The 14,392-nt window shown below is 32.7% G+C and overlaps 1 protein-coding gene across 1 annotated transcript; it reads right to left on the bottom strand.

The window, feature by feature from the left end:
* Positions 1-8,525: 8,525 nt before the first annotated feature.
* LOC145599290 (uncharacterized) lies at positions 8,526-10,994 on the bottom strand. The gene has a single exon (XM_081655688.1). It carries the CDS (start codon positions 10,769-10,771, stop codon positions 8,849-8,851), a length of 1,923 nt encoding a protein of 640 aa, XP_081511814.1. The 5' UTR covers positions 10,772-10,994; the 3' UTR covers positions 8,526-8,848.
* Positions 10,995-14,392: the final 3,398 nt, after the last annotated feature.

Raw genomic sequence — 14,392 nt, 5'->3', positions numbered from 1 at the left:
TGAAAAATCACGATGTATTATACTATAAAGTAATTTTAAAAGAGGCTAGTTAGATTACACTATAGAATTTTTAGAGCAAACCGTCTTATATATACAGATCGGATCGGAGTACTATGCAACAAAATTACCTAACAAGTAAAACTACAACTTGAATTAAGTAGACAAGAAATTTTGAACAATATCTATTTTTGACATAAAAGTGTGAACAAGGTGGTAAGTTTTGCAAATTGAGGATTAGACAAGGCAATTTATAGTTAGAAAATCTACCACGTAGTTGATTTGTCATAAGTCACACCCATAACTCGACTATTACTCACCACACAAATGACACAATCACACATACATGTTATTCATGACATTATTGTTGTAAACAACGCATTTCACTCGCAAAAATTTGCGTTATAATTGAAAGAAGAAAAAACCGAACAATTGCACGTATTTTTTCATAGGTGATGATCACAAGAATGCTAGCTGTTGATATGGATTGCAACATGTAAAGAAGGAAAATGTGTATGTGTTCATGCATGTGATTACATAAAATTTTGAGCTTTGTATGTACTTAGTATAAATCATGACCTAATTAGATGTATCATATCTTTTGGGAATTTTTATGTTGCACGAATTGTATTATGAATATGTTTTGATGTAGATCATGAACCTTTAAATGATTGGCTCATAATAAAATACGGAGTAAGACTTTTTGTGTGCGTGTATGCTTACATTTTTTTATTACAAATTTTATTTAGTTTTTGGTTGCTTGTAGACTTAAGTCGTGAATGTTTCCCAAGTTATAATGTCATTACTACTTCACTATTACTATGAAGAGTTTGTTTAATTAGTTACAGTCCTTACAGATACGATATTTCAATTAAATTTATCTCAACAGAAACTTGACACCCTATTACCTAATCATTCAAGAGTTACTTATTATATCCATTTAACTTACAATTTATATATGTTAGTAGTCCTGCATGTAATATTAAATTTCGCTGAAATAATACACGTAAACTAAATTGATTTTTTTGACAACTAAATGAATTTTACCTGTTGATACGTAACATCCAAGATCATACCACCAAGTAGGTACATAATAATAAAAAAATTCCTAGCTCCCTTCTTAATGCATGGAGCGTCAAATTGTATCAATACACGAGTCTTGCTTTCAATTCAATCAAGTAATTTGATAGGTTTAATTAATTTGGTGCGAATGAATTAATCAACCTATTAAATTGCATTTGTTAAATTAGTTAACAATTATTGCAAGAAGTAATAATGATTACCTAACAAAACTAAATAATTTGTGTATATGTCCATACTTGGAAAGAGGGAGGGAGATCATAATCACAAGGATATGCCACATCATTATGGATCAATCTTAACTTCCAATTTAAAAGCTGTGTATATATTGAAAATAATTTATAAAAAAATCTCATCAGTCCTTATTGTTGTATCTATTTGATACATTCAGAGAGTCACAAGAATGAGTAATGAGAATCGATTTTAAAATCACCCAGGAGGGAAGATTTAAATACTTGAGCTATCTCTCACTTTCACTTATTTAATACATGATAAAGTATATTTTTGCGACCCGCCAAAAAAAAAAAGTATATTTTTGCGAGATTAAAAATAGTTATAAATAATACTGGTAAACAACAAATATGAAGTATTCCAATAAGAAAAATATAAGATTCCTTTTGTAAAGTCGACTTACTTAGCAAAGGGATACCCAAAATTACTTCATGCTTTAGAAACAATCTTTGTTCCTAAATTTTTAAGTCTCATTGTCTAAAACCATGACACACATAAGTTTTTACGAAAACTAATATCCAGATTCCAGACTCATATCATTACAAAGAATACGTCTTTAAAAGAAAACGGATTGATATTTAGAGAATTAATGTATTATCTTCTTTTCAAATTATTTGCAACGATTTACTATACAATGTAACTAGAAAATATCTTCTTTTATTTTTTTTTTGACGGGGGACTAGAAAATATCTAATCGTGCAAATAATGAAATAATATGGAATAAAGACTGATAGAGAATATCCATAGAATATTCTCATCTTAGGTTTAGGATATATTTTGTATAAGATTATCTTTGATATATTAGGTAACTATAAGATATGTACAGATATCAAAGATAATCTTATACAAAATATATCCTAAACCTAAGATGAGAATATTCTATGGATATTCTCTATCAAAGACAATATTTATTATGATATGCCAAGTAGTATACGAACTACGTAGTTTGTAACATAGGTCTAATTTTTTTGACATGTAAAATTTTTTTAAAGATTGGGTGATGCAAGTAATTTGTAACCAACACAATTAAACTTATTTAGAGGTCGTGATGATATAAATACGATGGTTTTATTTAGGACGGAATTAAAGATTAAAATATCTACAAAAACAGGCCTACGTTGGCTAAGTACAATAATCACCGTTCTTAATATTCAAATTTTTTTTTGACAAATCTTAATATTCAAATTACTTAGAGATATTACTTTTTATAATGGAATAGGATTCCTAATATGTACTTGTTTAGTTTAATCTTTGGTAAGATTTGTAGAAAGAAGTACTAGCCTTTAAACATAGTAAAAGTTACCTTTAAAATTTATATAAATAAGTTGAAAAGACAAATAAGTACAATTAAACGTAGATTAAGGATGAAAAAACACATCGTGCGACCACATTGTTTACCTCGGTTTTCACATAAATCTCTCTTCCAAACAAACCAAACAATCAATCAAGTTGCATAAAAAAAAAACATAAACTCTTCCATTATTACAAATCATGTGTATCCAACGTTTCTCCATTTTCCAGCACACACCCAGCAAAGCACACGTGTATTCCCAGCTCCCCCGCACGTGCAAATCCAGTCAATGTTTTCCTCTTTTGAGATCTGGTCAACGCTCTTTTTATGGGCTTCTAAGAATAATTAACCCAATTATTAGTCCCATAATTTTTACTTAGTAGAATCCCGGGAAACACCGGTTACGTGGAAGCACGTACGGATGCATCTTGGCCGTTGGATTGTTATTATTTTAATCGAAGCCGTTGATCCCTAGATGAACCCACACGTGCAATGTAGGTGAAAGGAAATTAGAAGTGGGTGCGAACATATCTGGACCCCCCATGTGACCGGCTTAGTTGGTCACCATGTGATTTCCAGGAAACGGTTAAGATGATCGTTAATCAATAGATCTTGTTGGAATTATGAATTATTGGAGATTATTACTTCGTGTACAACTATCATTTAACTAATCATAAGTTCATAACATAAGCCATATATATATTGTTAATTATCGACTGTACTCCCAGTTGTAAGTACATAATTAAGAGAGTGTGTAATGTGTACGTAAAATGACTACATTTCATAATATATAGGTGGATAACAATGACTGCATATCAATAGTCCGGTGTATTATCCTGACCTACACATTATTATAAGTAAGTATATAAAAAGATCTCTACATAACAATGTTTAGTGTATGTATGTATATATTGATAAAAAATGCTTCGTATATAGTTAGAGTAATCAATTTTTGAGAGAAATAAGGTGATTATTACAAAGAATTTGCAATGAGAATGTAATGATGAAATGCAAATACAAATAATTCATCTATGTTAGATTAAAGCTTGTATTTATAAATAAATTATTATTTCAAACTTTTAATTCAACTTGCATATAATAAAGATCATTAAGCATGGATGCGTGGTTAATCTCTTGTAAATTGTAACCTAGTGAATAGATGTCGATTTACAACCATAGGAAATGAAATTTGAAGCATCTGGATCATACAGTATTTCGTATTTGTAATACATAATCAGACAATTATCTATTGAAAATTTGTTTTATTTGAGTTGATCGATATTATATGATTCATGACATATCACATATAATAAGATAATACGTTAAGATTTTGCTAAATCATTCTGCTCATTTTTAAATTATTACTTATCACAAGTATTCAATTTTCTATCGATTGGCACTTAATTAAGATGCTAATTAGGTTTTTTCAAAAAAAAAAAAAAAAGAAAAAAAAAAGATGCTAATTAGGAGATTAAGTCCAGGTGATTGTTAAACAAAATATCTCATTTGCCTCAGAAAAAAAAAAAAAAATCTCATTACAATAATAAAGATGTACAGGTCTTCAAAAAAAATAAAATAAAAATAAAGATGTACAGTATTTGTTTAGGGATGCCGACTAACATCTCATTTGGTTCAACTGATTATGAATATATAATAAGATTACATTACCACAAAACATCAAAATACTATAATCATATTTAAATGCATTATCTTGATCCAATCTTCTACATACACTTTACTCGTCGTAGATAATAATGAACTAATCAACTTGATTAGTAGCTCACATGATATATATAATAACAATAAAAGGCATGTATATTAAGATATTTGATCTACTTTTCTTCCATTCATGCTAGGATCACATTTCAATTTTAACATTAAACATCAATAATTTAGTCGAGATTCATTCTGGTCTATATTGTGTAATTGTGTTATATATATCGACTGCTCTTTAAAGTTTAAAACTTTAACCGGATATAATTGTAAGATTATAACCTTGTTTTAAGCCATATTTTCAGTTAAACAAGGTGCCACAACAAACCATAAACGAAGAATTAATACATTATTCATCACAAACCTTAAACAAAGCATTAAGACAACAAATTGTCTTCAGTTCTCATGGCAAGTGGACATAGGGTTTGCACGTGTGATGGTACGGACAGTAGAAGTTAACCTATTTTTAAAGATGATATATTAATGGCATGGTCGATAATACCCTTCGGATTAACTGAAAGAGGGATAAGAAGTACAATACGAAGGGCAATTTGGTAAAAAAGTGAAATATAATAATTATAGAAAGACACAAGTGATAGGGAAGCATGTTTGGTTGGTGGGATTTCCCATAATTAGGAATGACAGAATATAGAATTGCACATGATATGTGTAATCATTACAATAAGTTTAATTATAATTCTGAGATTGATGTTAAGCCTAATCATGATTTTGGATTTAACAATCAAAGTTTTGGATCCCCTACTATTATTAATTTATTATTAATACTTCGTATTATTATTATAACTATGGTATAGTCCAATAATTTTATATTCCATTAACAGACTCAAAGCAGTTGATCATGATGGGATTTGTCATAGTTGCGAGGCATGGAGGACCCACACTAATCATCGTTATATAAGTAATCTATTCCCCAATCATATATACTCATATAATTTAAGTTTGATAATGTGGTTTAGATTATTAATTAGTGTAAAATTAAATATTAATAAGCCATGCTAAAGAATATTTGCGACTTGGACCATAGTGAATCTAGGACTAGTTCATTTTGACTCTTGTTTTTGAGCTTTTGGCATGTTATTTGATACATTTTTTTTTGTTAGATGATTGGTTTTGACACCCCTACTTTTTTTCAGAGATAATACGACCTAACAAAATTATTAGAATTCTTGTTTATGTGGTAACTTTCACTAACATCATCTCACTTTTGTCTAACACAATTGTTATATGTGGCTGACACACCGCGTGACCAATCATCATAAGGGTTACATTGTTAGTGTTATAGGGGTTATTTTGCCAATTTAATAGGTGTTACTTTGATCTTTTATAAGGGACCACACAGTGTAGCCATCCACACACAAGACGGGATATTTATCTAATCTTATTAAAAAAACTTAAAATAATCATCACATATACAAATTATTATATGCGATAAATCAATATACAAATACAGCAATATAAAATGAGTAGCTAAATGGTTAATTACTTCACCTATCTCCACCTAACACCATATATATTAACAATAATAACTTTACCAAACCCCTTAAAGTATGTTTTAGTTAAATTTTAAATTTGGGATGTCTCTAAATAATTATCAAGTTTCCAATAACAAACTATAGAAACATTATGCTACTCGTAATATTTGTTGGTAAAACATCATCTAAACGATGGAAAACATCACAATAAACTATGTTCCTCCGTATAATATTTTCCATTCCTTGAACGTGACAATTAAAATGTGACGAAGGGAGTAATAATTTCATCAAACCAAGCTAGATCCCCTTAACATGAGCCATACTACAAAAACATGAAGTATAAAACGAAGTAGATCGTCATTAAGTTGTATCATTTTAAAACTATATCTAATTATCTATCATGTTGGTTTAAAATAATTTCATGCACGAACATTGACAAAACACTTAATATTAACAAATGCTTTTTTTTATATATATATTTTTTAATTTTTTTATTATTTTTTTAATTAGTTAATTATTATTTTTTGTTTACCACCAACCTTGGTGACCATATAGGTGATTGAGATGCTACTATAAAAAATGCAATACAAAACATGGGCCGTTTTATCGGGCTGAAAGAGGACATTAAACACTTGGGCTATTATACAGTCTGAAAAAGTCTAGTATATCCATATGGCCTACATGAAAGATTAGGCCCATATTTTTGACTTGATTGGAGGGTTAGATGGACAACGACAAATATGGGCAGACCTTTAATATAAGCCTCAATGGTTTGGACAAGAATGTGTACCTTTTATCAGAAATTAGCCAATATATGAATTGTGATTTGGCCCAATAAATGACCAAGCCTTATACGTAGTATTTATGTTGCATAGGATTGATAGGAAGTATTTTGGTAGATATTTGTAGGGAATTTGAGACATTACTTTCAGGATATGAAAGCATTCTGTACTTGCCCATATCCTGTTTTGTACATGCTTTACTATCTCAGACGAAGCCGCCAAGGATGGAAGTCATGAAGCCTTATCACAGAGTTGTACGGAATACATAGTATGGTCCCGAAATTAAGAGATCAAAATCTGTATGAAATTACAACTTTTATTATATGTTCATTGAAGTGTGTATCCTAAACAGTGATATTTTAGTGGCTAAGGTGTTTTGCTTAATTGCTTACTATCTACGATTACTATTACTGCCTTGGAATGGTCCATTACTTAACTTCGGATTTGTTCTTGGGATGTTTTCCAATGATCAATATTGCTTCTCCCCAGGGATTTGCCATTAACCTATGTAAACTACTCGAAACTCCCTCATACATGTCTATGAATAAGTTACTTTGTTTGAATTGTACTGGAAACTCCCTCATAGTCAGGTTGGTTTATAAAACCGGAATGAGTCAACCTCGCACACATGCAAATCATGTTATTGTTAGTAAATGATGGTGAGTTTACCATCATCCTTTCTGGGGTGGGGGTGTAACAAAAATACAAAATCATAATCCATATTACTAATACGAATTAGAACACCGAACTTGACCTGAACAGAATTAATAGCCAATATGGTTACATCTTACAAGTTACACACCACAAGTCTAACAAAATCCTAGCTTTAATTTTTATTCCATGATACCAGATCCATTTCAAACTTTTTCAATGAGGCAGTGACTCATATTGGCAGGCTTTTACCTTAAGCAAAGAATAACAAAAAAAAGCTTATTCTTTTTCACTTGGCAAAGAATATGCTATTGCTATTTTCTTTCCGCCCTAACCCAAATTCCTTTCACTTTGTTGATCACATGATATTCCATCCTGTTAGGTTTTGATGTCTCCCCTTTAATTTTTATTATTTGGCTTTAAAGCTTATAATTGAATACCGGATAGTCAATTGCCTTACCTGTTCTTCAAATAAGGTATCTATCCCACACTTTCTAGTGCAGAAAGTTCTACTTTTCTCTAACCTAATTGATACGAAAATAGGATAACGTTTCAAGGCTATCTCGATTCATTTAATATTACCAAATGTAGACATACCGCCTAAAAAATTGTCATGATAATGGTGTAATTTAAATTAGTAATGTGACCACTAAATTTAAATTAAATAAAAACATAAGCATCTTTTAAAAAAAGATCTTGCTAACGAACGCCCTGGGGCGTTGGATAAGCATTTTAAATATTACCTAAAGTGGTATTAATTTAGAAATGCATGACAAAATCACGCGTTGATCAATGTAATTAATGTTCATTTTAATTTAATCTTTCTACTTTTAGCTAGTTTATCCGACGCCCCTAGGGCGTGTGTTAGCATTTGCCTTGAAAGAAATATGTTTAATTTGTATGAGCTTACCATCAAATTATCATCATGACAAGCAGACAAAGCTAACATAAGTCAGAATGTAACTAGTGCATTGAAGCACTTAAATTTCATCAAATTGAACCCATAAAATTTTCAGCAACTTCTAAATTTCCAAGATGTCTGGAGAAGTAGACTAGTCATTTAAAAATATTTGAATGTAGAGTATATTGATTCAAGTTTCAACAGTATAGCAGGTTCTGAGCAAACAAGATCAATCCAAGACTAACATTAAGAAATCCCTTTCGCATGCATTGCATTTAATATTCGACACTAGAAAGTCTGTATATCTAGATCATTGGCTATGTGTTACACACTTACACTACCAAAGCTCAGCAACCCAAAATTCTACCTGGAAGAAGGTTTCATCATTGATTTCAAAGTATTTCACCTATAAAATTTTACTGATTGTCTGAGATTCACTGCCATTTTACAAAAGTTACAACTTACAACTCAAATCTCTAACGACAAATGCTCATCTTCAGCACAATACAAGGTTCATAGTCATAACTCATAAGCTACAATATGATAGCATTGACAAGATACTATTTGTATGTCATAGCTGATTACAGAGTAATCCATTCAAATTTCTATACATTGTATCCAAGTAAAATTCTGATGATAACTAATATTACAAACATATGGCCCCTAAAGAAGACAAGTGATGCGAATAAGACAGCTGAAATAACCTTGGTTACCTCACAGAGCTTCTTTTAAGTTGCCCAGCTGTTCTCTTAATGGACTCAATACGCTGAAGTCTTATCTGCTCCCTGAATTTGGCAATGAACTCATCAGCTTTCTTATCAACATCAGGCCCCTCATCAACATTATCAGAAGGCGATTCCTCAACCCTTGCAGGTTCCACTCTTTCTTCAGCATAGTTATCATCCTCGCTTTCAGAATCATCATCACTTCTCACCAGAACTTGTTCAAGAAAATCCCTGGTTTCCTTTGGGTATTCTGTGAAAGATCCACTTGAAATTGGATTGTAACCTGCAGTTTTTCTCTCAGGCCTTTCAGACATGTCTGATGACTCTGAATCAATGTCCTCTGATCTTCTGTTTTCTTCATCAATATCTCGGGAGGCTCTAACAGTTCTAACAGACTTCCCCACAGATGAACCATCAGTGCTACTTCTAGGTTTTGTTTCCAAACCAATATAACTTCTGTTCAATGGTTCTTCCCTATTGGCCCTGCCTATGTCCTTTGGTTCACTCCATATACTTCGTTTGAACTCCTTGCGACGGCTGGACTTTTCATCACTGAGTTTGCTAGAATTCGCCTTCACAAATTGTGATTTATGACTTGGTGGAGGTGGTGGAGGAGGTGGGGGTGGTGGGAGATGGGAACTATAAACAGGCTTCTTTCTCCCATAATCCTCAACACTTTTAGCTAGAGACTCTGATGATAAGGATGGTGCAGGAGAAAGCCTTTTCGGAGAGGACAGTGTTGGGGATGGAGAGAACTCCTTAGGTGAAGAGGACGATGAGCTCGATCGAGATGACAGAGAGGACTCTGATCTCAACAGCTGAGCAGCTCCACTCTCCTCAAGTGATGCAGGGAGTGAATGCAAGGAAGAATCAATGGATTCTTTATTAATTTCCATCTTCCCTGATCTCGACCTCCACGGAATTGGAGATGGAAGCACAACACTCTCTTCAACCTTCTCCTTACGCTCCTCAACAACTTCATCATCCAATCCCCCATAATCCCCACCTGAAGGCTTCCTTGAAATTCTTGAAAAACCCCTTGAACTCGAATTCGAACTAGTCCTACTCAATGATCTAGAAACCTCACCATCCCCATTAACAGACCCAAATTCACTACGAACCGAGCCTCGAGATTTCACACTATCATTCCTGCTCATTCTCCTAGAATCATTCCCACCCTTTGCACTTACACTAGAATTTGATCTAGCATAACCCCTAGAAACCCCAGAATCCTCCTCACTAACCAATTTAACATCATTTCTACTCATTCTTCTCGAATCATTAGAATTTGATCTAGCATAAACCCTAGAAAACCCAGAATCAACATCATTTCCATCAGAAACCATTGATTTCAAACTCCTAACAGGCAATAACAATGGTTTTTCACCAAACCCAGATTTATTATCATCCACAATAGCACTATTGTTAGCAACAACAAGTTTAGGTTCATTTCTATAATACTGAGAACTCCATGTTTGAACCTTATTACTATTATTATGATTACTATTCAAACTATGATTATGAATATGATTATCATGAGACCCAATTGGGGAATCAACATCATCATCAAAAACAGAAGGAACTTGAAGCAATTTAGAAACATAAGATTGAGCAGTATCAAATTTATCACCCTCTGAATCATCATCAACCTTTTTACGGCTAAATAAACCATAAGAAACAGCAATTCCCACAAAAATTAAATGAAGAAGCTCCCACCATCGTGAAAAAATTGATGGGCTAACAATTTCAGGAGCTTCTGAAGGAAAAATGGTGATTATAACTAAGAAAATTGTGACAATTGTGGCTTTGAATAAGAAATTAGAGTATAACTTACTTGGTTTCTTTTTGTTTTGTGTTTGGGTTGTTGGTACCCTTTTGGGTTTCGTGTATAACCCTCCATCCGCCATTGATGAACACAACCAAACCCAGAAACAGGGGATTTGTAATTGATTGAAAAAGTTGCAGAAAGAATAAGAAGATGATGAAGAGAAGCCTTGAGAATTAAGCAAAATGGAGGAGAGAGAAAGAGGAAAATGGTGGATTGGAGGGTATAAAGTTAATTGGGAAGACGTGTGATTGGGTTTTAAGAAGTTTGCTTTGTGCTTTTTTTTTTCTTTGTTTATGGTTTGTAACAGTCGTTTGTGATAGAGAATATCCATAGAATATTCTCATCTTAGGTTTAGGATATATTTTGTATAAGATTATCTTTGATATCTGTACATATCTTATAGTTACCTAATATGATTAGGTTTCTCATTGTAACCCTATAAATATTGATCAATGGAAATCACTCTAATCAATGAGTTTATATTATCTGACATGGTATCACAGCTTAGGTGAGATCTTGGGATCATATATAAAAATTCTCACCCTGCCGGTGGGTTGGAAAATTAAACCCACCGGCGGGATATACACAAACTTTTTATGCTTCCGCAAACACACACATATAGATTTTTTTTTCCTTTTCTCAAAGTTTTTTTTTATAATCTTTATGTAACCTTGCGCCTCCCACCGATAGTAGCAACCGCGAAAGCCGCCTCCATCATTGGTGGCAATCGCATACACTACCGCCTCCCACTACTGGTAGTAACCAAATCTGCCAACCTTCTCCATGTGCCGCACTCTATTTCCACCTCCTCATGACCAACAATGATTCTTACATTGTTCCATTGGTTTTTCTACACATAATCACATAGATTTTGTTTTGGTGGTCGTATATCAAAAGAAGGTCAACTACTTTTGCAAATCTCTTTTGCTATCAAGTTGGCTCCTCTTATTGTTGCAGCACTTGGAATCTTTGTGGAGTATTGATTCTTGCTACCTGGGTTTCTCTTTTGGATTATTTTCAAGCGGTGGAATTTAATCTTATCTTGCGCTATTTTATTTGTTTTTATTCAATTGTGATTTCACGTAGTAGTGTAGTGTCTTCTCCCTGATGATGGTTTGATCCCTTAGCTTCTTCTTCTCTGGATCTGCAACTTAGCCCAAGTCTGTGTGCGGCTCTTCTCCTTCTCCTTCTCCTTCTCCTCCGGCCTAGCAGTGCTTATCTCTACTCTATGTAGGTCGTGGCTGTTGCTTCTCATCGTCATCACCGGCACATGTCTACTACTTCTCTTTTGATCATGGGTTACCATACTATCCTTACCGCTCGATGCGTGATTCAGATCCAGTCTGAGCATCCAATTTTCTCCCGCTCTGACTGCGGGGGTATGATAGAGAATATCCATAGAATATTCTCATCTTAGGTTTAGGATATATTTTGTATAAGATTATCTTTGATATCTGTACATATCTTATAGTTACCTAATATGATTAGGTTTCTCATTGTAACCCTATAAATATTGATCAATGGAAATCACTCTAATCAATGAGTTTATATTATCTGACAGTTTGCTTAGTGGGTATTGATGCCATGGGAATTTTGTGCTGTGTTTTTTCTATTCTTTTCTTTTTGAATAAAATTGTTCTACTTGTAACAAAACAAAATTCCAATTCTGTTGTACTCTTCTTATTTTCTTTGTTATGGAATGTTACGCGTTTGCTCATGAACAACGTAGACGAGTTCTTAGGGCCTGTTTTGATTTACTGAGCTGAACTGAATTGAATAGAGCTAAATTAAAATGAATATTTTATGAGTGAAGGAAATTAGGAGCTCAACTGGACTGAACTGAAATTAAGCTGAAGAGAACATGCCCTTAGAGGCATCTAGTATAAGAATTGACAATGCATGTAACACAGTCATGCGGTCATGGAGAAGTGTAGAGCGTTATATATTCGACCACTTAAAAGTGTAGAGCGATTATATTGAATCTTACATGTATCTGTTTTACGTGCTCTAATCTTGGAATTAGACTAGACTAAACAATCTAGATAATTCTTGGTATAAGTAAAGATCGATTTGAGCTGAGTGATTTACTAAATTCTTCACCCTAGTTGTGAAAGATCAAAATTCGGAAGGAGAAATAAGATAATGTCACCTATGACTATTTAAGTCCCAAGCTCCCAACTTTTCACTGTGATTATGTGGACAACACTGGATAGCATGCTATATTCATTTCTCTTAAGTTGAATAAGACCACTAATTTACCAAACTTGAATTGCAATCTTCTAGTCCCCAAATTTCTAAATTGTTCTATTTTTTTTTCTAAGTTTCTAACGTTACTATGTTGGAAATACTTGTATGAAAGTATTGACCTTGAACATGGAAAAGAAAATTTAGAAAAGATTGGTAGTAGTCCTGAGATATTAGCTAGCTAAGGATTTGTGGTAAACCTTAACAAATTGAGTACTAAAGGTCTAAAGTACTAAAGCAGTATGACTGTAAATAATGAACTTTTTTTTTTTTGAAGAAAATAATGAACTTTATAATAGCGAGTAATAGATGGAATAATAATTGAGCTTTACATGTATAAAATAAAGATGACAACAAACTAATTGTGAATCCATCTAGTTGGCAAAACAATGCTAGGTAGCTAATTTAGAAAATTGAAAATAGGCTAACAAAAGCGTATAAATTATATCCATAAGCAACTGAATATATTTGGGAATAAGTTGTTTAATATTATGACAGTACTTTGGATTAGAGCAAGTCCAAGAAGGGGAGCATATTGTTAGCGTAGATGTGGTTAAGGAATCTATATTCGTCTTTTGGTTGTCTACGCTAATTTTCTTTTGGTAGCTAGATGTATGACTAAGATTTAGAAAATAAACCAAATTGAACCTAAAGTGGTGACGGTCTGACGGAGGCTGTTGGGATTCGAATTGAACAGTACAGTTTTTTAGTGGTGAATTGGTGATGGATGGGCAGTGATAATGGTGGTATTAGGTTTATTGTAGTGGAGTAGTGGTGGCGGCGGCGGCTGTGGTGAAGCTCATGTGTGATGTACTGTAGTTTAGGTTGAGTAGCTTGAGTTAAATTTCGGGGATATGGCATTGCATAAATTTAAGGTTTTTACCATGACCTAAAAGACGGTAGCCCAAGTTCATTAGGAAGTACATTCTCAATAATTTTTTCTTTTCAAAAGAAATTTTTAATCATAACAACAATACACAACCTTTCTTATAATTCCAAATTTTCAATACCATACCCTAAATTTTTACTTCCTCTATGGTTTTTTTTCTTTTCCAAATCGATTCTTTCCTTCATGATCGAATTAATTTATAGATCTGTTTCTAAATAGTAAATTTTCTTATTTTTTACTTCTTGATAGATTAGGTCACGATCTTGCAAGAAGACGTACCTAATCTCTTTCATGTATCTTCCTTTTCAAAAAAAAAAAATAAAAAAAAAAAAAAAATCTAAAACAAATATATTTCTTATAACAATGTTGCAGGTTGTTTGATACCAAAAAGTTGGGAGTGTTATAGTATGGCTAAGGTACCTCCATAGTGATCCATTTTTTTTTTTTTTTTTTTTGAAAAGCTCCTCCATAGTGATCCATTGAATTTCGAGGATCCCATGTCCTTTAATCCAGACCGATGGGATGTAAGTATACTTCAAATCCTCAATTAGTTTAACATAGAAATTA

The sequence above is a fragment of the Chenopodium album genome, chromosome 20, assembly GCF_948465745.1.
Source record: "Chenopodium album chromosome 20, dcCheAlbu1.1, whole genome shotgun sequence".
In the NCBI taxonomy this organism is placed as follows: domain Eukaryota; kingdom Viridiplantae; phylum Streptophyta; class Magnoliopsida; order Caryophyllales; family Amaranthaceae; genus Chenopodium; species Chenopodium album.
Note: the sequence above shows the minus strand (reverse complement) of the source record. Positions and strands in the feature narration are given on the sequence as shown.